At 51.3% G+C, this 23,820-nt stretch overlaps 1 protein-coding gene across 4 annotated transcripts in view; it reads right to left on the bottom strand.

The window, feature by feature from the left end:
* Positions 1-23,820, bottom strand: part of ANKRD28 (ankyrin repeat domain 28) — a 730,284-nt gene that overhangs the window by 570,724 nt on the left and 135,740 nt on the right. Inside the window, exon 1 of one of the 4 annotated variants that reach the window (XM_086942190.1) lies at positions 15,836-16,062. The exons of 2 other annotated variants lie outside the window; for them this stretch is intronic. In XM_086942190.1, the coding sequence (XP_086798316.1) occupies positions 15,836-15,964 (129 nt within the window). In that variant the 5' untranslated portion in view covers positions 15,965-16,062. Of the gene's footprint in view, positions 1-15,835; positions 16,063-23,820 lie in introns of those variants that run through there. One more of the 4 variants, XM_086942191.1, reaches the window with a different exon arrangement.

The following is a 23,820-nucleotide window of genomic DNA, read 5'->3' as shown; positions in this document are numbered from 1 at the left end:
GTATTTAGTGACAGTCTTCCTCACCCAGACTAGACCATTCTAGAAGTACACAACCAAGATATTCACAAGAGTTACAGGGCTGAACAAGTGATTTTTGCAGCTCCCTCCTGATGCTCATGAAGGCCTTCCCTTACAGCTCAGTACAAAGGGTAGCAATTCCAAAACACCTGATAGGGCAACAAATTCACTGGCTAGCAAAAACACACCATGTCAGTAATATATAACCAAGCACTAAAATAGTGGTATCAAAGAGGAACATGAGGAGGGAGAGGGAGGAAGCAGGGAATTATGTCATGACGATCCATTTAGTTACTATTTGGGATAGCCACGCATATGGAATGGCTGTTGGAATCTGCTAGGGGGGGGTGGGAGGATATGTAAGATTATTTATGAAAATCGAATAAATATTAAGTAGCTTTGAAATATTTAAGAATGTATGCAACATTGCAACGAAATGTATATTAAATGTGATTTTTGAAACGCCAATAAAATATGTTTTAAAAAAAAATCTGTAAACATACAGACCAGAACCTGTGAAGATCTTTGCTAGGAGCACTATGCAGCGATCAAGTGGGTTACTGGCAGTGCTGACCCTTGAAAGACTGCACAGGTGATTTTGTTGAGAGTTGGGAAGCAACTGGACAGATTTATCTGGCGATACTTGTTAGGCAGAAATTAACTAAACCCTAAAGTACTGTTCCTCTGACACAACAGTCAGCCCAACAGTATTATGAGGTTTTCAGTGTTGAAAACCACTAAGCAATCAGGGTGGTGAGTACACATGCATGACCCTCATCTAATGCATTGGGCAGGTATGAACCAACTGCCTCCCACAAACACAAGAAAGGCCAGTAGAGCTAGGCTTTAATGAGGAAGAGATATAGGTCAGCCAGCATACAGATGACACTGCACGACATACCACTAAATGAAATCTATGTCCCAACATAAGTTAAAAAGACAAACCTAAACATTCAGCATCCCTTTGCGGGCATGCCCACAATTGATATATGGGACCTCATGACTACATGTTTGGTCCTCCCATAGTAAAGAAACAATACACTAAAAAGAGGTTCCCAATGTACAGTGGTACATCTCAGACATTGCTGCGTAACAGAGGACCAATCATATGTAAAGATGCAGACAAATATAGCTTAAAATAACTACACAAAGGAACACCAATTATGCTTTTCTAAGACACTACAAAAGATCAGCGGATTTATTTGCATCTTGGTATTTAATTACTCTGTGTTTAAAACTAATTCAGAGCCATAGGCAAGATATTGCTGTGTTAAAACACATTGCAGGGTAGAGAAGAATCGCTATGCCTTCTGAAGCACGAACCTTGTGTCCCCCCTATCAGGGGTCATGATAAAGAAGAATCAAAGTAATAATTTAAGGGAAAACGTTAGTGTCTCGGTGTCTCAGTGCCCCAGGCACGTCAGCATTACTTATTCTCCTGCAGAGTGCATACCAGCCCGACTGGATTATCTAATGCTCCAGTCCCAGCACACTGTTAAAGTTGTGTCGAAAGGTGTCAGTCATGTCGGGCATAAGACGCCGAAACCTCACACTTCATCGCTTCACAGACACCCGGCTCCTAGACCTCACCTCTGCCCCACCCCCTGGCTTTTGCTTCCATGATTAAGCTGGCAGAGACAGCACAGCCCCCGACATCCTCCGCCTTAAGGGGTGGGTCTTAACTGATTTTTTTCTGGGGCAAAACAGGTTAAAACTTGGAAGTTGCCAAATAACGAGCTTATGATGAGCATACAAAGGGATCGACAAGCATCAAAAGGCAGAGACGCCCTGAAAGATCAACTAATAGTATCACCTTTAGTCTGCTCAGTATCAGAAGCAATCTATACGTGCTAACACACTCCCCACCACAGCTCGTGCAGTCTCTGCCAGCTATGGAAAAAACACCCTGCACTAAGAATGCCTCAAGTATGTTCGTAACAGTGCAGCTCATCGGCACAGACACTAATGACGTAAGGACTTTGATGCACACATTCGTACAAATTATTTTTATACAATACATTCTTTTTCTCATGGGAGAATACCCAAAGAACTACACAGTAAATATCAGTTACAAAGTTCTGAAAAGGATATCATGGTCACAGCAGCTATCTCACACAGAATGCTCTGCCACTTTCCCCACAAAGACCAAAGCTTTGCATCATTCTCTTACGGCCCCCTGTACAGTAGATCCATATCCTGCAAAATCCAACTGCAACAGACAGTTGAGATTTTGGAATCACAAGGAGTTTTTTTTCTTAATGTCCGATGCTTTTGACTTCTGATGCGAAGCACAGTCTGAGTCAGAAGCTGAATGAACAGCTCTGGGGAACCCTGAAAATTATCCAAGACCCAGACTAGAGATCATGGAAAGAAGCAGGGAGGACAGATGGATACAGGACCAGGTCGAAGCTGAGGATCAAAGAGAACAAAATGCGAGCAATAAGAAGCGGACAGCCTGCAATTGAATCTAATTGCAGATCAACTCACTCCAGCAGCGAAGGCAACAGAGTCTATGATCCCACAAGCCACTAACATACATGACAGTCCAAATCATGCCCTCAAAAATGTTTTCCTTCAAGTCAACCACAACCCACATTTGCATCAATATATGAACTCAATAACCAAGTAACACATACAGAAATGATTTTGCTGCATTACACACGGAAAGGGGGGGGGGGGTGCGGGGGCGGGAACGGACACACTGGTAGCGGGAGGGAGCCTCCCCTAGCCCCAGCACGGAGGGTAAACAAAGCACTCACCTGGACTTCGTTCCGGCAGATCTCTTGCTTCCTGCTCTCCACTCCTCCTCCCGATGACGCGGCGGAGGCTCGGCCGGCTGGGCCAATCCCAGCGCGGATGGCCGTGTTCCTTGTAACCTGCACCAGCCTATGCCTTGCATTTACGACCCACCATTTGTAGGGCTTCTCTGACTTTGTAATCCTACGAGCAAAATGCCACAGACTGCACGGCCGAGTTGACGTCTTTCCAAACTTTGTCTGTGCATGCAGTATTTTTGCAGAGACTTTTCTGTCTCGTGAAGTTTGTATTTGATACTATGGCCAACAGAGCGGGATTTTTTTCAAATTAGGCTGCCGCTTGTGTAACAAGAATTCGCGCGCGCTTTCTTAGGTCCTGACAGTCAGGCAGGTTCATATTTCCCGCGGAGCGTTTGATTGGTCACGAACGATTTCTTGCAGCTGTCTTCCAAGCGGCCAGCTGGTGCACCCATGTCAGCCAATCACTACGGGAGGACCGGCTTCCTTTTGTTCGTTCGTAGGAGTCCAATTGACTGAAGTAGTCCGGGTCTCCTGCTCGTTGGCTGCTTCTCTTCTGGCGCCAAGTGTGAATAACATATAAAGCCCGGCGAGCACTGAATATCCTCTGTCCGTTCGCAGTCTTTTAACTCGGCGTGTCTCTCGTGTTTTATTTTCTTTTATTAAAAAACGAAACTGAAAGCAGCCGAGGCGGGGCTCTGCTCTCTGCTCCACCCGCGCAGCCTCACGGCCCTAACATGCCGCGAATGCAGGAAGTAGAGGTATCGTTTGAAGAGAGGTTTGAGGGGACGGTGCGTGTAAACTGACCCAGTTTTTAGACATATTTGTTAAAGTAACAAATAAAGCACTGAGCGTGAGAGGGAGGGGGGCGGGAACGGGGCCGGAGACACGGAGAGCGGGAGGGGGGCGGGAACGGGGCCAGAGACACGGAGAGCGGGAGGGGGGCGGGAACGGGGCCAGAGACACGGAGAGCGGGAGAGGGGGTGGGAAACGGCCAAAAAATAAAAGCGCAAGCACTCACCTGGACTTCTTCCGGATGCACACGTCAGCAAAGGCAGGTCCCGGCAATGCCGGACCAGACTCGGGGGCGTTCCCGGCGTCGCGTGACGTCGGCAAAAGCCAAAGAATGTCGGGAACGCCCCCGTGTCTGGTCCGGCATTGACGGACAGGCCCCTCATCCAATGGCAAGGCTCCATTTACGGAGCCAGCCAATGAATGACGAGGGCCGAGCCAAAGCACACTACAATTCTCATCAGGTTTTCGCCTGCGCCGAAAAAGATGCGCAGAGCGCATCTTTTTGGCGAGGCAAAACCTAAAAAGTCAGAGTGGGGGGTAGAGGATATATTGAAGGAAGTATAGGATGAGAAAGTAGTTAATTGGAGAGAGCTGAAGATTTTTTTAATTTATTTTGTATTTTATTTTTTCTACAGTAGGAGTAAAGTAATAAATCTATTAGATACATAACTACATAGAAAGTTATACATGTACTTGGAAAATAGAGATATGAAATTGTATTAAGTAAAGTCCCATATGTGCATGTATGAATAAATAGAAACTCTGACGTTAAAGTGTTGCTGTATATGAAGCTAATTTATGTATGTTTAAACATTTTCCTTTTTGTGTGGGGGGAATTTTATGTTTTTTTTTAATTAGTTAATTTATATTTACTTATTTTTATTTTATATTTTCCCCAATATTTCAATAATGAAGAACTTAGATACAACTGCTATGATCATATTTACACATAGGGATAGATAAAATAGAGGCATATAATCAATTAACTTCTATGTAAAGTATGAAGTGACCTAAATACACGTGAAGCATAAAATGAGATATCTATATATATCTATCAAATACCTCGCACTTGAGTTGAGTGCAGAAACAAGCCACTCCTGCCGGTCTGTTTCAATGCTTTATTCTTTATTTGAGAGGACAACGTCCTGACAAAGCGGTTCGACCACACAACAGGTCTTGGTCAACATATGTCATATTGTGATCAAGGTCACTTGTTTACCAAAAATGCGCAATGACAAGGAAATGTGAGAAATAAACTGCACTGCAATTCAAGAGGAGTTGGTGCTCTTTTGTACGCTTCAAGGAAGTGTGAGAGATATATATATATACATATATATGCTCATACTCCATTTCTATCACCATGACATGAAACAAAGTTCAGCACTCCCGGTGGTACAGACAGATTTTTCTTTATTTCGCCATTAGCCGTAGACAGACTCGTTTCGGATGAGAGTCCTTCGTCAGTGTTAAACACTGATGAAGGACTCACGTCCGAAATGCGTCTCTACGGATAATGGCGAAATAAAGAAAAGTCTGTCTGTACCCCGGGAGTGCTGAACTTTATTTCATGGTGATAGAAATGGAGTATGAGCCACAATTTTAAACGCGTGTACCGTCGCGTCAGAAGCACCCGCTCATGAGTGACCCGTGATTCATGGTACAACAAGAGCGCTGATATATACATTTGTATTAAACAGACCAGTAAGAATATCTATTTTTTTTTAACTATAAGTAGTAGTATATATTTAGATATGTTTCTTTGTACAATTATATACTACTACTTATAGTTTAAAAAAAATATTCTTACTGGTCTGCTTAACATATATAAAGCCATGCATATCTAAATATATACTTATAATCAAATTCCACACACAGGCATATGTTGTACATGTGTATTCTGAGTTTGGTGATCACGTAGAAAAGAGCAAACTCTTGATTAGTCTTATGAACATAAGATAATTATCCATGTATCTTATGTTTGGGAGTAGAGAATTCCATAATTTGGCTGATGAAGAATGATAAAGAATGTCATCCAACCAGAACACTCCAAAAGCCAACTTTTTCTATTCTTGACCTCACCATTCATCCAAAGCAAGCCTTCCATACACAGGGTTGGACCAGGCTCATCGTTTTCTATATCACCCTGCTCAGCAGCCAACCAACGCATCAAGGCAAACTCAAGAGGAAAAAATAATACACCTCACTCAAAGACATCTCCATCGACAATCTCAATCTCAAAATCATCTTGTAGACTGCCATTCTGACATCCAAAATCGACACCCTTCTAAATGACTTCAGTGTAGGTCTGGAAAACCATGTGAACACCCATGCATCAACTAAACATGAAGTTGAAAGCCGAATATTTTAGCATACTGGCACCCTAAAGGTCTCATGGACAACAAACACTTGATAAGCACACAGGAAAGAAATGAAAGAATAACAGAACCTGATGGCATTGAAATCTACCCATGCAACAGGCAGACAATCAACCATAGCCAAGCACTGCTCTGAAACTATCAACGAAGCTGCCAACAGACGCAGAATGTTGTTGAAGATAATCATGTAAAATTTACAGGAGCGTAACCCATATAACAATTCAGGACTGGGTAAGTAAGGTGCATTAAGAAATAATGTCCTGATCATTAAGGATGTGTAGACAATTAATTATGCATGCATACAGCATTACTCACAAGGAAAGAAGGAGAGTACTCATTAGTATGAAGAAAGATAGTTAATCATCTTTATATTGTGACATAAGTTCATGGTCGGAAGTTATACAGTTGGAAGCAGCACTGCATAAATTGAATTGGTGACAACCATATAATACTTGGTGCATAAAAAAGTGTCTGTGGTGAGAGTGGCGACGCAAGTGAAGAAGTGAACAGCATGGACGGCGCACTGTGAACAAGGTGCAAATAATTTACGGTGAGTGGCTCCAAAACATGTGACAACGTGATATCATAATAAACAAAGGTTCTTTAAATTGGATGTAGAGCCACAAAGGAGGAGTACGCCTGTTATTGAGCTGTTAGGTCGACGGCGTTTCGATCCACATTAGTGATCGTCATCAGGACTTGGTTGTCTGAGTTGGGGCGTGCTTAGGTCAATTCCGATGACCTAAATCGTCTATTGGTTATTTGGAGGTCTCCATGATTAGGTTAGGGGCAGCCTAAAGTATATTCCGGCTGGCCAAGTCAAAGGTCATCTGGGGCCTGCATGAGGGCACTGGGAAAATCGGTGTGTGAGGCGGCCGTCTGATCAGTCGTTGTGCCAGCACGATTCCTGAAATAATCTGCATGCTGTCGCTGAAATGGATCCTGGGGTGGAGAGAAATGGATACTGGCGTGGAGAGAAGATAATCAGGCACTTAATTAACCTCCTGCTAACTCTATCCCATATTCACAGACTACTGCAATGCCACATAGCCTCACTTTCCTTACTGCCATCACCAATGAAGAGGTCTTTCACTAGTCCTTCATCAAAACCCTCTGTTGAAGCCATCTCATCCCTGCTCGCCTTGGTTCATGAATTCCTCACATAAGGCCTCTTCCTAGAAGCTTTCAAGTCGGCTTGATACTCCGACTATCTTGATCACCTCACCACCTACAGGGCCAGTACTTACCCACCATTCATCGTCAAGATATCCACCCAAAAATATAAGTCTATGCACAACTCAAAGGCGACATGAGCAACCTGGAGAAAGCTACCTTACAGATCCCAGACAACATACGCTTAACCCAGAAAAAGGATGGCAAAGTCTGCCTTCCCAAAGGTATCCATACCCGGATGTCGCAAATTGGATTAACTGGCAAATCTTTCCCTGGTTCTCCTCCTACTCATACAAATGACAGTGGTCACATGTCCACCTCCCTCCTGCCTGCAGAGCGCCTCAGGGTTCCATCATGTCTGCTAAAATAATCAACCTCTACATGGATCTTCCTCAGATTCTAGTCTCTGACAGAATCATCAGAATACATCAATATGCTGAAAATTCACAACCCTTCTCGAAAGTTTCCTCCGCTTCAAACATCATACACCTCAAACGCTGCCCGCAGCCTCTCTAGACCATGTAACACAACTTGAAACCCAAACCCTAAATAAAAGAATTCTGGCTATTCAAAAATAGCAACAAGTAAAAACTACTGGAAAGTTTCAAACCAATTTCAAGTGACTGATTCACATGGGCACCTGCCTCATCCTAAAAGAATAAATGCCAACAATATCAAGATGGTCTGGCACGACCTCTCACTACAGAAGAGAGCAACTGCTCCTCCGAGAGAGCAACTTTGGAATCTGGATAGACTTCCCCCATATCCAGATTTCATTGACGTAGCTCCAATGTAAGAAACAGCAGAAAACGTTGCTTTAAAGAACACTACATCACAATGTAGTAAAAGTCCACCTCCATTCTCAGAATAGAGCTATCCTTATGATCGACTCTGCAACACGGCTGCTTTTTGACAAGGCTTGCGCTATACAAAACACAACATAAATACACAAATGAATCAATCATTGAAGTTTTCATGGGAATATCTCAGATTTCCAGTGAGTTGAGCGTTAGTGTTAGTGTTATGATTTCAGGGACAGCAGTAAATGGACTTAGGCTGAAGAACCAAGTGTCACAATGTAGGTTGGCACAGAGTCACCTCACCGAGGAAGTCTCTGAGTGCCTTGATTTCAGGCACACAAAAAAACCTGAGCACCAGAAATGTTGTTCCTCCGGCTTAGACTCGGTCCCTAATCCCATAAAAACGAGCAACTCTTACACATAAAACAAGGCTCATGGCCCGACAACGGACAGAATAGGTGAAAGGGAAATTGTATTTACCCTGTTAACACCTGTTTGCAGCATGTAGTCCTATAGATTCAAACGCTCTGCATACTCCTGCCAGCTAGTTTTAGGCTTGGACATCCGCACGTTGGTTTTCTTCTAAGAAGTCTTGAGTCCTGTGACTCCTCCCTTGGTTCGCAATGCATGTAGGCACAGACTTCATGGTATGCACCACTGCGTACTGCGCAGTGTGAACCGGGTAATAAAGGAAGAGATCTACGATCATCACAAGCATCCGCGGAGGTGGGTGGGCACGTGAACCTATAGAACTGCATGCTGTGAACAGATCCTTGTGGGTTCTGTTCATAGCACATGCAGCTGTAGATAAAAGATGCTGTGCATAGATTGTACAGCAGTGCCCTTCACAGGCAGAGGTTAACAAGTGAATGATGCAGAAGTCTGGAACAAAGACCTTAAAACTATCTGACCAACCACAGCCTGCTGGCGGTTGAGATGTCCACTGAGAAGTGATGGTAAAAATGTGTGGGGTTGACCAGATGTCAGCTGGAGAGATTTTCCCTAAGAAAGTCATGGCAGACCAGTTCTTATGGGTGGTGTGTGCCCTGGGGTGGAACAGGTAGTTGGACTCTCAGCCTTGTGGTAGTAGTTTTGATGCAACTGATTAAGTCAGAAGGAAAATATTTGCCTCGGATGAACCTGGTTGGTGTATCCGACCTGTGCTCCTTTGCAATCAGTCTGAATTGCCACCTAGGTCTCACTCTAATGCAACTAGACTATTTTTGCTTTTCTCACTTAAACTTCATATCTACAGTTTCCCAAACAGGAACTTATTGTTTTATGTGTCATTTTGTTTATTAATTTGTATGCCTTTTTTTCTAATTCAGTTTGGGATTTTAACTCTTCGATCTTTTGACTTTATTGCGGCTTTAGTACTGAAAAAACACTGCTCTGTGCCATAGCTATCATGAGGTTGAGTTCAGATTAAGTGACTTTGGAGTGAACACCGACAAGTAAGGGTTATTTCTTGGGACGGCAGGGGGGGGGGCAGACCACCCCCAAATAAGACACTTTTTACAAGCACTATATAAATATGCGTACAGAACAATAAGTTGTGCCAAGTCAGTCAACATTTTAATACTACTAAAGTTGGGCAACATTTGCAGCAGCAAAGAAGCAATTTAAGAACCTATTTAACCTTGTGAGGGTTTAATCCTTGAATACTTTCAAAAATCAGGACTGGCACACTACATAAACCTAGTTGGGATAGACGAGATGTAGAAAAAAGGTTGTGTTTGGTTATTTTTCTTACTCAACTATGATACTATGCAGACTAGATCTTTGGCTCTTCTGAGGTGGATAAATAGAGCACCAAAAACGGAGTAATGACATTTAGTTAGTGTTTTGAAACTTCAGAAGTGTGGCATTTAGCAACATGTAAGAAACAAGATATAGTATAGACCAACGACCAGGACGGATTGTTTGGAGTTTAGGCAAACAAGTTTTCACGTTTATTTTTTCCACTCTACAAGTAGGTCCAATCCTTGGCAGCACAAACTTTAACTGACTCTTTAAAGTGCCACAGTAGGGTCGAGGGAAAGAAGGCTGCTACAGCTAAGGCAAGATGTACAGTTTTAACATCGTATACGTATGGATACATATGTGGTCCACTGAAGTAAATCTTTTAATACTGGGTCGAATGCACAGGAAGTATAGTGAATTGTAAGCTCAGCTTGCCATAATGATAAAACATTTTTTTAAAGCACTAAGTGTATATAGCTTTGTAAAAATTAACAATGTGCCCATTTATAATTAGGGTCCTATTTTTCACTTACCTTTGGAGATAAAACCAGACAGAAAACTAACTCTCTCGGTCTGCATTTTTTCCAAGTATATTACAAATATAAAGAATAGGTGGGTTTTTTGAGATGCACATATCATGACTGCTGGGCAACAGCTGTGCACACTTACACAATGAAATAAAAAATGAAAAAGGTCAAGTCTTCCTAAAGTAGTTCTGACCAGCAGCTGCTGATGTTTACCTGCACTGAAATGCTCCTGTCATACGAGTGCATTACACTAGAACGATGCATTTACACAGGATTACTCATGAGGTTTAGTGCTATAAGAAGTTGCGTTATATCTTACGCACTTGCAAGCGTACCTTTAACAGATATAAATATAAACAGGAAAAAAAATGGCGGCAGTGTCTAAAAAATAAAATTGAGAGTTCTATTGATAAGATTCCCAGATGGGTGATGGTTTACATGCAAATACCTGCAGAAGAATGGAAGAAAGTCTTGTGAATTATTTTAGAAATAAAATGAACCCAAATAAAATTTGCAATTGGGACAAAGGGGCCAAACTACTGGACAATTTTATGGATAACTCTGAAAACTGTTGATCTATGGCATCACTTTATAAAAAGGTTTAGTGAATACAAGTATTTAATTTAAAAAAAAATGTGGAGAATCTGTATGAATCCAATATTATTGTCAACATGTGAAAATCAAGAATTGGCAAAGCCACGGTCTGCTGTTGGCAGCAAGTCTTTAGACTTCGCCTGTGCCTGTTTTGTCAGGGTGTTAATAATCCTTTATTGTTGTGGAAGTGACCAGGTCCTCATCTATCTAAAAAGTTGGCTTAAAGCAAAAATAGTTTTTGGTTTAAAAAGACATTGCCATAGTAGCGCCTGGCGCTTAGGGGAGCTGCTTTGAGGCTCACTCCCCTTGTAAAAGGGCAGAATGCTGCCACTCAGTGGCGTCATATAGGGCAGTAGTGGGTTGCCCACTGTCCCTTGGTGTATGCCATCAAGGGCGGACGACCAATGGGTAACATGGGTGGCTGAAAGCCTCTACAAGTAAGTACAGTAAAGAGATCATTTAGTAAAATCAGAAGGTCTCCCCTAAAACAAGTCAGACCTAAGCATACATTTCAGGCCCCATTTTAAAGGAAGTTACACAAACGGACCCACTGGTCTATGACCTTGAATTGGTCCGGATTTTAACTTTCAAGGCGACTCATGAATTTACAGAAGGTGACCTGGAAACCTCACTTCAAGTTAACGTTTGCCGATTCCATTCATGCAAAAACCTGCAACGCAAGTGCAAATTAATGTCACCTGTTTTCACCAAGAAGAAAATATTTCTCTCCTCTTCACACCAACTTTTTTTTTTTTTTTTTGTAATGGAGGGTGCCTTTCCCATCTCAGGAAAGGTTCGAATCCTACTCTTGTCACAAATACATTGCGGACTCTTTTCAGGGTGTTGCAAGTTAAAGTTTGTGGATTGCACCTACACGGCCTTCTGCTCACACCAATAGTTTTGTGCGAGTGAAGCCTTCTACACGTGTGTGACAAACTTGCACGCATAACACGGGCCCTGGCAAGAGCTTGCAGAGGCCGTCTGATTGTAACATGTAAGCCAGCCATTGATCCAGTGTGTGCTCACAATCATGGTGAAAAGTGAAAGCGAGGCACGGGGAGGTGATTTACACACATGCTCAGTGTAAACAGTGGCCCTCAGCCATCTAGGCGTCAGACTCCAATGTAGTTTACAAAAACATTCTCCGAACTCGACCCGCTGATTAAAGCTGTTCCAGATGGAGTCCACTCAGAAACAGAGCCTGTGAAAATCCATTCATAAAAAGAGCAGAACTCGTCCCAAGCCGGGTAGACATGTGGCATCAACAGGGCCCGAAGCCTCTCAACCAGAGAGGGTATCAGAGCTCGGACAGGGTGAGGACCTTGTCCTGATTGGTCACCTCATTGTACGTCACCGAAAGGGACCTGTGCATCTCCAGAGAAGGCGACTACATGTTGGGGGTAGAAGTCCCGTCGACAAGTATTTGACAGAATGCCACCCCTGCCTCGTGCTAGTCCTGATGAACCCAAACCCCTTCTGTGGCATCACTTCCGCTCCTTGTCCCATGAGCAAATGATGTGGTTTCACCCCACCCACCCCTACCCTTCCACTTCCGCTCTGCCACAACCTCAGAATTAGCTGGAGTGGCATTTGAATTATGCCGGTGAAACTTGAATTACCCACGGTCACATTCTCACCCGCAGGAAACTCGTTCTTGCAGATAAAAAGATGCACTGGGCCTTGTTCCGCTCACACCAGTGGTTTGGTACGACAGGTCGCTTCTTACGCACAGTACGCCCTTGCACGAAAACAAGTCACACGAATGAATCCTGGCAAGCCACATCCATCGAAAGCTTCATTTTGTAAAAAGAAAATTAAAATAAACACAATTGCGTACAGCTCTTCTGAGAATGGGGACTTTCTGTCCTCCTCTCCTACAGAGGACAGAACTCCCCTTGCCTCATCGGTTTCCCACACGGACCAGACTTTCCACAGAATGGATGATGCAAGAGTGAAAGTGAGTTCAAGTGCGAGTGAGTGTGCGAGCAGGCAGGTGCCTAACAGTAATTGTGAGAATGAGGGCGTGAGTTTGTATGTGTAAAAAGAGCAAAGGCCTGAATTTGAATATGAACGAATGCAAATGCAACTGAGCTAGTGAACGAGTGAGAATGGATGAGAGACCGCGAGTGAGAAAGATGTTAATATAACCGAGGGTACATAGTCCTAAACTGTGAGCGCGAGCTTCGATGACTGGAAGGGAATGTATTAGGAGTGCAAAGGTGTCTAATGGAGTGTGGTGGGAGTCAATGTGGTCATATGTGAAAATGATGTATCACTAAAAGTGATGAAGCGTCTGAATGTGCGTGAGAGTCGGAAACTGTGCGATTGTCAATGAACAGGTGCATGTTACTGAGTGAGTGTGTGTGAGAAGGAGTGCGAAAGCGTCTGAAGAGAAGGTTATTGAAAAGAGACAGATGGGCATAGAAACAGAACATCGTCCACAGGCTCTGGCCCCACGGAGCTTGGCCCTGCACCCACCGAGCCTCCCCTGCCCCTGACGACCTTGGCTTCGGATTTGCCCCCGCACAATGAGCCTTGTTCTGACCCAGTCCATGGTCCTGCCACAGACTCTGCTCAGCCTGCCCGCAGTGCCCTGGCACAGACCCTGCTCGGATTACCCTACTAGTGACACACCTGGCACAGTGTCTGGACTGCTCTGACTACCCTACTTTTATCACACCTCGCTGATCTAGCACAGACCCCGCCCGCGCTCACCTTGCACAGGTTCTACCTGGCCTACCGTTCACTCACCCGGCACAGACCCCTGCTCAGGCTGCCCAGGCACAGACCCCTGCTCAGGCTGCCCAGGCACAGACCCCTGCTCAGGCTACCCCGCTCAGGCTGTCCAGGCACAGGCCCCTGCTCAGGCTGTCCAGGCACAGGCCCCTGCTCAGGCTGTCCAGGCACAGGCCCCTGCTCAGGCTGTCCAGGCACAGGCCCCTGCTCAGGCTGTCCAGGCACAGGCCCCTGCTCAGGCTGTCCAGGCACAGGCCCCTGCTCAGGCTGTCCAGGCACAGGCCCCTGCTCAGGCTGTCCAGGCACAGGCCCCTGCTCAGGCTTCCCAGGCACAGGCCCCTGCTCAGGCTGCCCAGGCACAGGCCCCTGCTCAGGCTGCCCAGGCACAGACCCCTGCTCAGGCTGCCCAGGCACAGACCCCTGCTCAGGCTGCCCAGGCACAGACCCCTGCTCAGGCTGCCCAGGCACAGACCCCTGCTCAGGCTGCCCAGGCACAGACCCCTGCTCAGGCTACCCCGCTCAGGATGCCCAGGCACAGGCCCCTGCTCAGGCTGTCCAGGCACAGGCCCCTGCTCAGGCTGTCCAGGCACAGGCCCCTGCTCAGGCTGTCCAGGCACAGGCCCCTGCTCAGGCTGTCCAGGCACAGGCCCCTGCTCAGGCTGTCCAGGCACAGGCCCCTGCTCAGGCTGTCCAGGCACAGGCCCCTGCTCAGGCTGTCCAGGCACAGGCCCCTGCTCAGGCTGTCCAGGCACAGGCCCCTGCTCAGGCTGTCCAGGCACAGGCCCCTGCTCAGGCTTCCCAGGCACAGGCCCCTGCTCAGGCTTCCCAGGCACAGACCCCTGCTCAGGCTGCCCAGGCACAGACCCCTGCTCAGGCTGCCCAGGCACAGACCCCTGCTCAGGCTGCCCAGGCACAGACCCCTGCTCAGGCTGCCCAGGCACAGACCCCTGCTCAGGCTGCCCAGGCACAGACCCCTGCTCAGGCTGCCCAGGCACAGACCCCTGCTCAGGCTGCCCAGGCACAGACCCCTGCTCAGGCTGCCCAGGCACAGACCCCTGCTCAGGCTGCCCAGGCACAGACCCTGCCCAGGCATAGACCCTGCTCAGCCTGCCCAGGCACAGACCATGCTCAGCCTGCCCAGGCACAGACCATGCTCAGGCACAGACCCCGTTCAGCCTGCTCAGGCACAGACCCCGCTCAGCCTGCCCTGGCACAGACCCCGCTCAAACGCTTCACACCTAGCACAGACCCTGTCCAGTCTGCTATTCACACACATGGCACAGACCCTGCTCAGCCTGCTCCTCACACACATGGCACAGACCCTGCTCAGCCTGCTCCTCACACCTGGCACAGACCCTGCCCAGCCTGCCCAGGCACAGACCCTGCCCAGCCTGCCCAGGCACAGACCCTGCCCAGCCTACCCAGCCTACCCAGGCACAGACCCTGCCCAGGCTACCCAGGCACAGACCCCTGCTCAGGCTGCCCAGGCACAGACCCCTGCTCAGGCTGCCCAGGCACAGACCCCTGCTCAGGCTGCCCAGGCACAGACCCTGCCCAGGCATAGACCCTGCTCAGCCTGCCCAGGCACAGACCATGCTCAGCCTGCCCAGGCACAGACCATGCTCAGGCACAGACCCCGTTCAGCCTGCTCAGGCACAGACCCCGCTCAGCCTGCCCTGGCACAGACCCCGCTCAGCCTGCCCTGGCACAGACCCCGCTCAGCCTGCCCTGGCACAGACCCCGCTCAAACGCTTCACACCTAGCACAGACCCTGTCCAGTCTGCTATTCACACACATGGCACAGACCCTGCTCAGCCTGCTCCTCGCACACATGGCACAGACGCTGCTCAGCCTGCTCCTCACACCTGGCACAGACCCTGCCCAGCCTGCCCAGGCACAGACCCTGCCCAGCCTGCCCAGGCACAGACCCTGCCCAGCCTACCCAGCCTACCCAGGCACAGACCCTGCCCAGGCTACCCAGGAACAGACCCTTGCCAGCCTGCCCAGGCACAGACCCTTGCCAGCCTGCTTAGGCACATACCATGCTCAGCCTGCACAGACCATGCCCAGGCACAGACCCCGCTCAGCCTGCCCTGGCACAGACCCCACTCAAACGCTTCACACCTGGCACAGACCCAGCCCAGCCTGCTCTTCACACACATGGCACAGACCCTGCTCAGCCTGCTCCTCACACACCTGGTACAGACCCTGCCTAGCCTGCCTTGGCACAGACCCTGCTCAAACGCTTCACATCTGGTACAGACCATGCTTAGCGCCCACCTGCCCTGCGCACCCCTTACCATCAAGTCTCCCGCCAGGGGCGACGGGGGGCGGCGGCACACGCTCTCCCGGGGCGGCCTTGGCGCGAGGGCTGCGGAGGGGTCGTCCTCTTCCACATCCTCCAGCACCACGATGCACACGCGGCTCATTCGCGGGCCTCACTGCCGCTCATCGCTGGCCGGGGGCAGCCATGGTCACCTCAGGCGGGCGCACGACTTCCAGGCCCGTGGCCCTGGCACAGGCAGCGGTGCCAGCCTTCTCCAGGGTGGACACCACGAGGGAGGGCTCCAGGCACAGGCCGCAGCGGGGCCAACACTCACCGCGGGCCTCACGGCGACCTCCCCTGCACCCGGCTAAAATTAACGCTCACTTCTGGCCGCTTTTGTCTCCAGGCGCTATTTTTAGGGCGCCAAATTGAGTCCACGCTGCTCCTTTCGACTTCCGACCAGAAGCAATTTACGAGGCACAGGTGACTCGAGCCCAGTGGCAACTCCAAAGACAGCGCCTAGAGCCTGCGGAGGCGCTTTCACTTGGTGGGGGAGATCAGTGGCCGGGCAGGACGGTGGAAGTGCAGCTCCGCGCTGGGGGCGGTGGGGAAGCCATGCTCGGCATTCACGGATGGTGCTCAGTCAGCGGTGGAGATGGGGAACAGGGCTCACTGGTGGTCGTCAAACCCCTTTAGTGAGAGCTCAGCAGCGGGCACCATTCAAGGGCAGCTCCGGGAGCCTCGGTGATGGCTGTGAAGGCAGAGACCAGGGGGCGTAGGGTGAAGGCAACCTCAGGATCGGTCCTTGGTCGAAAACAAGCCCACCAGCGCTTGGTGCAAAGTGAAAACTGAGACTTGAAGGAGCTGCAGAGGGTCCCAGCTTCGGCGATGGAGGTAGAAGACGTGACCAGGCGGGGAGAGGTGGACGAAGCCCAGCAGCAGGCTATGGTGGTCAACGACAGGCTCAGGACACGGCAGGACTGCTGAAGGGACTGCTCTACCACAGACTCTGCTGGAGGTGGTCAGCAGATGGCAACGGAAGACCAGCCCGGTGGAGCGGACACTCCTCCGCGGAAGAGTAGGATCAAGAGCAGGTCAGCGGCTTGTAGTGAACAATGAGACATCCAAAGGGCGTCCCTTGACCAACGCTAGGTGGGCCAGACAGCACCCCAGTGGTATGCCAGAAGATCGCCTTCACTGGCCCAACCACCTACAGAAAGATGTCCACTCGTCTACGGAAAGAGCAAGGGCCAGGATCCATTCTCCCCAACAAGATATGGACTTCTTCTACCAGTTCACAAGGTGCAGGCTCTCCTCCCGCAGGAAAGATGAACGCTAGCTCTCTCGCTGCAGAACATACAGGACACTTCAAGATACCGGTTAGTTCCCCTCTTCCAGGAGAGCATCTCCTCACCTACAGAAGACGCAGGACATTTCTCCAAGTCACACGTCCACTCGTCCTCCTCCAGAAGAGATACTTCTCCCGCCAGAAGATAGAGGTTAGTTCTCCAGAATGCAGAATAGTGCCCCTCTTCTCTAGAATAATGCAGGCTAGTTCACCAGATGCAAGCTAGCACCCCTTGAGGAGATGAAAGCTCCTCCCACCTTCGGAAGATGCAGGCTAGTTCTCCAGATGCAGCTAGCGCCCCCTTGCAGGAGATGCCAGCTTGTTCTCTGGCCCCCAGAAGATGCAAACTAGTTTTCCAGGTGCAGGCTAGCGCCCCTTGCAGGAGATGCCAGCTTGTTCTCTCCCCTCCAGAAGATGCAGACTAGTTCTCCAGGTGCAGGCTAGCGCCCCTTGCAAGAAATGCCAGCTTGTTCTCTCGCTTCCAGATGCTGGATAGCGCCTCAAAGCCGGGGAATGCAAGCGTGTTCTCCCACCGTCAAAAGATGCAGAATAGTCCTCCAGACGCAGGACAGAGCCCCACAGCTTCTCCCACCATCACAAGATGCAGACTGGTCCTCCAGGTACAGGCTAGCACCCAGATGCCTCCGCAGGAGATGCCAGCTTGTTCTCTCGTCTCCAGAAAATGCAGTTTTATTCACCAGGCTTCAGATGAACAGATTGCCGGATTACTATTCCAACCTCAGGGAGGCGCAGGCTGGCACCCTCTCCTGGAGGCAAGGCAAGCGAGGAGCGCTCCGGTGCGGGCAGGATGCGCCCGGGGACGGCTCTCTTTGAGCGGCTGCGGCGGGGAGGAGCTGGGGACAGACCCTCCGAGGCGGGAGCAAAGGGCACCGGGCGCAGATCGGAGAGGCTGGCACCCTGGGGCAGGAGGGTGCCCAGGGCAGCGGAGGGTCCCGGGAGCCGGCGGCGCAGTGCGCACTCTGCAGCACGGACAGCCTGGCAGCAGATCCCGCCGGAGATCCGGCAGAGCAGGGGGCGGGGAAGGGGCGGCGGGCGGCGCTGCGAGCGGCTCTGCGACGGGTGACGAGTCAGCAGCTCTGCCCAGCATCCCTGCCCTGGAGGCCGCGGGGAGACCTGCACTCTGCGGAGGCGCCGGGACTGGGGGGACCAGCAAGCGAGGGGTGCGCTCCGAGGATCTGAGGGGTGCCCAGCCAGAGAGGGACCCGAGGGGGTGCCCAGCCAGAGAGGGGCCCGAGGGGGTGCCCAGCCACAGAGGGGCCGAGGGGGTGCCCAGCCACAGAGGGGCCCGAGGGGGTGCCCAGCCACAGAGGGGCCCGAGGGGGTGCCCAGCCACAGAGGGGCCCGAGGGGGTGCCCAGCCACAGAGGGGCCCGAGGGGGTGCCCAGCCACAGAGGGGCCCGAGGGGGTGCCCAGCCACAGAGGGGCCGAGGGGGTGCCCAGCCACAGAGGGGCCCGAGGGGGTGCCCAGCCACAGAGGGGCCCGAGGGGGTGCCCAGCCACAGAGGGGCCCGAGGGGGTGCCCAGCCACAGAGGGGCCCGAGGGGGTGCCCAGCCACAGAGGGGCCCGAGGGGGTGCCCAGCCACAGAGGGGCCGAGGGGGTGCCCAGCCACAGAGGGGCCCGAGGGGGTGCCCAGCCACAGAGGGACCCGAGGGGGTGCCCAGCCAGAGAGGGACCCGAGGGGGTGCCCAGCCAGAGAGGGACCAGAGGGGGTGCCCAGCCACAGAGGGGCCCGTGGGGGTGCCCAGCCACGGAGGGGCCCGAGGGGGTGCCCAGCCAAGGAGGGGCCCGAGGGGGTGCCCAGCCACAGAGGGGCCCGAGGGGGTGCCCAGCCACAGAGGGGCCGAGGGGGTGCCCAGCCACAGAGGGGCCGAGGGGGTGCCCAGCCACAGAGAGGCCCGAGGGGGTGCCCAGCCACAGAGAGGCCCGAGGGGGTGCCCAGCCACAGAGGGACCCGAGGGGGTGCCCAGCCACAGAGGGACCCGAGGGGGTGCCCAGCCACAGAGGGACCCGAGGGGGTGCCCAGCCAGAGAGGGACCCGTGGGGGTGCCCAGCCAGAGAGGGACCAGAGGGGGTGCCCAGCCACAGAGGGGCCCGTGGGGGTGCCCAGCCACGGAGGGGCCCGAGGGGGTGCCCAGCCAAGGAGGGGCCCGAGGGGGTGCCCAGCCACATAGGGGCCCGAGGGGATGCCCAGCCACGGAGGGGCCCGAGGGGATGCCCAGCCACAGAGGGGCCCAAGGGGATGCCCAGCCACAGAGGGGCCCGAGGGGGTGCCCAGCCACAGAGGGGCCCCAGGGTGCCCAGCCAGAGAGGGGCCCCCAGGGTGCCCAGCCAGAGAGGGGCCCCCAGGGTGCCCAGCCAGAGAGGGGCCCCCAGGGTGCCCAGCCAGAGAGGGGCCCCCAGGGTGCCCAGCCAGAGAGGGGCCCCCAGGGTGCCCAGCCAGAGAGGGGCCACCAGGGTGCCCAGCCAGAGAGGGGCCACCAGGGTGCCCAGCCAGAGAGGGGCCCGAGGGGGTGCCCAGCCAGAGAGGGGCCCGAGGGGGTGCCCAGCTAGAGAGAGGGGCCCGAGGGGGTGCCCAGCCAGAGAGGGCCCCCCAGGGTGCCCAGCCAGAGAAGGGTCTGAGGGGGTGCCCAGCCAGAGAAGGGTCTGAGGGGGTACCCAGCCAGAGAAGGGTCTGAGGGGGTGCCCAGCCAGAGAGGGAGGATGCGCAGAGCTATGTGTATCTGCAAATGAACCCAGCTGAAGGTGCCAAACACCTCACACCCTCTCCCAACGCTGGAGGAGGCGCAGAGCTATGTGTAGCTGTAGATGAAGATGAAGCCAGCTGAAGGTGCCAAACACCTCACACCCTCTCCCAACACTGGAGGAGGCGCAGAGCTATGTGTATCTGCAGATGAACCCAGCTGAAGGTGGACCAAACACCTCACACCCTCCCCCAACACTGGAGGAGGCGCAGAGCTATGTGTATCTGTAGATGAACCCAGCTGAAGGTGCACCAAACATCACACACCCTCTCCCAACACTGGAGGAGGCGCAGAGCTATGTGTATCTGTAGATGAACAGAGCTGAAGGTGCCAAACACCTCACACCCTCTCCCAACACTGGAGGAGGCGCAGAGCTATGTGTATCTGCAGATGAACCCAGCTGAAGGTAGACCAAACACCTCACACCCCCCCCCCCCCCCAACACTGGAGGAGGCACAGAGCTATGTGTATCTGTAGATGAACGGAGCTGAAGGTGCCACCAAACACCTCACACCCTCTCCCAACACTGGAGGAGGCGCAGAGCTATGTGTATCTGCAGATGAACCCAGCTGAAGGTGCACCAAACACCTCACACCCTCTCCCAACACTGGAGGAGCAGAACTATGTATCTGCAGATGAACACGGCTGAAGGTGCCACCAAACACCTCACACCCTCTCCCAACACTGGAGGAGGCGCAGAGCTATGTGTATCTGTAGATGAACGGAGCTGAAGGTGACAAACACCTCACACCCTCTCCCAACACTGGAGGAGGCGCAGAGCTATGTGTATCTGCAGATGAACCCAGCTGAAGGTGGACCAAACACCTCACACCCTCCCCCAACACTGGAGGAGGCGCAGAGCTATGTGTATCTGTAGATGAACGGAGCTGAAGGTGACAAACACCTCACACCCTCTCCCAACACTGGAGGAGGCGCAGAGCTATGTGTATCTGTAGATGAACGGAGCTGAAGGTGACAAACACCTCACACCCTCTCCCAACACTGGAGGAGGCGCCGCGCAGAGCTATGTGTATCTGTAGATGAACCCAGCTGAAGGTGGACCAAACACCTCACACCCTCTCCCAACACTGGAGGAGGCGCAGAGCCATGTGTATCTGTAGATTAACAGAGCTGAAGGTGCCACCAAACACCTCACACCCTCCCTCAACACTGGAGGAGGCGCAGAGCTATGTGTATCTGTAGATGAACCCAGCTGAAGGTGGACCAAACACCTCACACCCTCCCCCACCACTGGAGGAGGCACAGCGCTATGTGTATCTGTAGATGAACCCAGCTGAAGGTGGACCAAACACCTCACACCCTCCCCCAACACTGGAGGAGGCGCAGAGCTATGTGTATCTGTAGATGAACGGAGCTGAAGGTGCCACCAAACATCTCATACCCTCTCCCAACACTGGAGGAGGCGCCGCGCAGAGCTATGTGATTCTGTAGATGAACGGAGCTGAAGGTGCCAAACACCTCACACCCTCTCCCAACACTGGAGGAGGCGCAGAGCTATGTGTATCTGCAGATGAACCCAGCTGAAGGGGCCACCAAACACCTCACACCCTCTCCCAACACTGGAGGAGGCGCAGAGCTATGTGTATCTGCAGATGAACCCAGCTGAAGGGGCCACCAAACACCTCACACCCTCTCCCAACACTGGAGGAGGCGCAGAGCTATGTGTATCTGCAGATGAACCCAGCTGAAGGTGCCAAACACCTCACACCCTCTCCCAACACTGGAGGAGGCGGGGAGCTATGTGTATCTGTAGATGAACCCAGCTGAAGGTGCCAAACACCTCACACCCTCTCCCAACACTGGAGGAGGCGCAGAGCCATGTGTATCTGTAGATTAACAGAGCTGAAGGTGCCACCAAACACCTCACACCCTCCCCCAACACTGGAGGAGGCGCAGAGCTATGTGTATCTGTAGATGAACCCAGCTGAAGGTGGACCAAACACCTCACACCCTCCCCCAACACTGGAGGAGGCGCAGAGCTATGTGTATCTGTAGATGAACAGAGCTGAAGGTGCCACCAAACACCTCACATCCTCTCCAAGACCAGTCCTCTGCGGAAGGGGCTCAGAGTAGAATCATATACAGACTTCGAGCCCACAAGTCTTGGTTCAGCTGGAAGGGAAGTGATGCACATTGAAAATCTACACATTGCACAGAGCCCAACTCCCAAAACAAAATCTACACATCGCACAGACCCCAAACGAAAATCTACCCATCACACAGACCCCGACCCCCAAAAGAAAGGCTACACATCGCAAATAAACAAAGGGTCGCAGGAAAGCCTACTGGCCAGAAGACATGTGGGACTCTGCAGGCAGGCGGACGGCCATCTTGGCTCTGCTCAGGAGGACTACAATCACTAAACTGGTTTTAAAGAAACAAGTTTTTTTCAAACATTAACTTATTTTTATTAGAAGGTTGACTCATATGTATGTGTTTCACGTGTACACTGTCAGGACAGTAGTCCAGAGTAGTATAGATCAGCAGTGCACCACGTGCAGTGGCACCAAGGCCCACATGTCTCAGAGGACGTCTGTATGCAATTCTAGCTGTACCTCAGTAACAAGCCACGGCATATAGACCCCATTGTGCTCGTTCACTGTAGGGTCCCTGGTTTTCAAGCTATGCCAGCAGCCAGATCACTTAACTCTTCTATCCCCTATGCAACAGAGCTGCTGGTCAAAGACCAGCCTCTCTCAAAGATGGCACCTATGAGTGGACCATTGGAGACTCTAGCAGGGAACTACTTACTAACAGAGGTACCTCAAACACCTACAGCTCCATGCTGCCTGTCCAATGACTGCACTAACCTCTGGAGACTATGTTAGGTTAAATGTTAAATGTGCTTCTATAGCTCTCGGCTGCCCCAGCAAAGGGGCGTCCCGGCGCTTTACTCACAACGACCAAACCCGAAGCCTAAAGAATAGGGCATAACTGTAGGTTGATAACAAAACTATTGCGGTGGAAAAGATACGTTTTAATCGCTCTCCTGAAGTCCCCCCAGCTCGGGAGCGCTTTACCCGAGGAATTGTAACTAAGTGCTGCCCAAAGGAGCGCAATGCACAAGATGGTACATAGGGATTCAGAGTGTTACACAGCAGGCTGGGTGAAGCAAATTTAAGTATCTTAAATGCAAGACACAGAGTCTTGAACTTAATACGCTCTGCCACAGGCAACCAATGCAGCTTCCGGATAGTATTGGAGATAGAGCAACGTCGAGGAAGCCCTAACAACACTCTGGCCGCCATGTTTTGAGTGCGTTGGAGTCGAAAAATCTCGGCTTGGTTGGCGCCCAAGAGCAGGTAGCTGGCATAATCCAAACGAGATAAAATCATTGATTGGATAATCAATTGACGTGTTGCGGGCCCAAAGAACTTTAGAAGAGGTCTAAGCCCCCGTAGTAGACCAAAACATGTGTTGGAGACCTTTTTAGTATGAGATCGAAAGCTCAGGAAAGAGTCCATCCACACTTCTAGGTTCTTGACTTCAACCTTAGGCTCAGGAGTCTTACACAGCGCCCTAGGCCACCAATGTGAGCCCCACAGACTGGGCATTCTTACCAACTATCAGAACCGCAGTTTTACTGGTGTTTAACTGTAGGTAATTGAAAGTCATCCAGTCGGACACCGCCGTCAAGCCATCCCTGAATTTAGAGAGATGCATAGTAGATTCCTCTGTCAGTGCTACCACTAGCTGCGTGTCGTCCGCATACGAGACGATGGCAAGATCCCATTGCTTGGCGACCGCAGCCAGTGGCTGAACATAAAGATTGAATAAAGTGGGGCTCAGGGGAACTACTTACTAACAGAGGTACCTCAAACACCTACAGCTCCATGCTGCCTGCCCAATGACTGCACTAACCTCTGGAGACTGTACAGGGGAACTA

The sequence above is a fragment of the Lissotriton vulgaris genome, chromosome 10 (genome assembly GCF_964263255.1).
Source record: "Lissotriton vulgaris chromosome 10, aLisVul1.2, whole genome shotgun sequence".
In the NCBI taxonomy this organism is placed as follows: domain Eukaryota; kingdom Metazoa; phylum Chordata; class Amphibia; order Caudata; family Salamandridae; genus Lissotriton; species Lissotriton vulgaris.
Note: the sequence above shows the minus strand (reverse complement) of the source record. Positions and strands in the feature narration are given on the sequence as shown.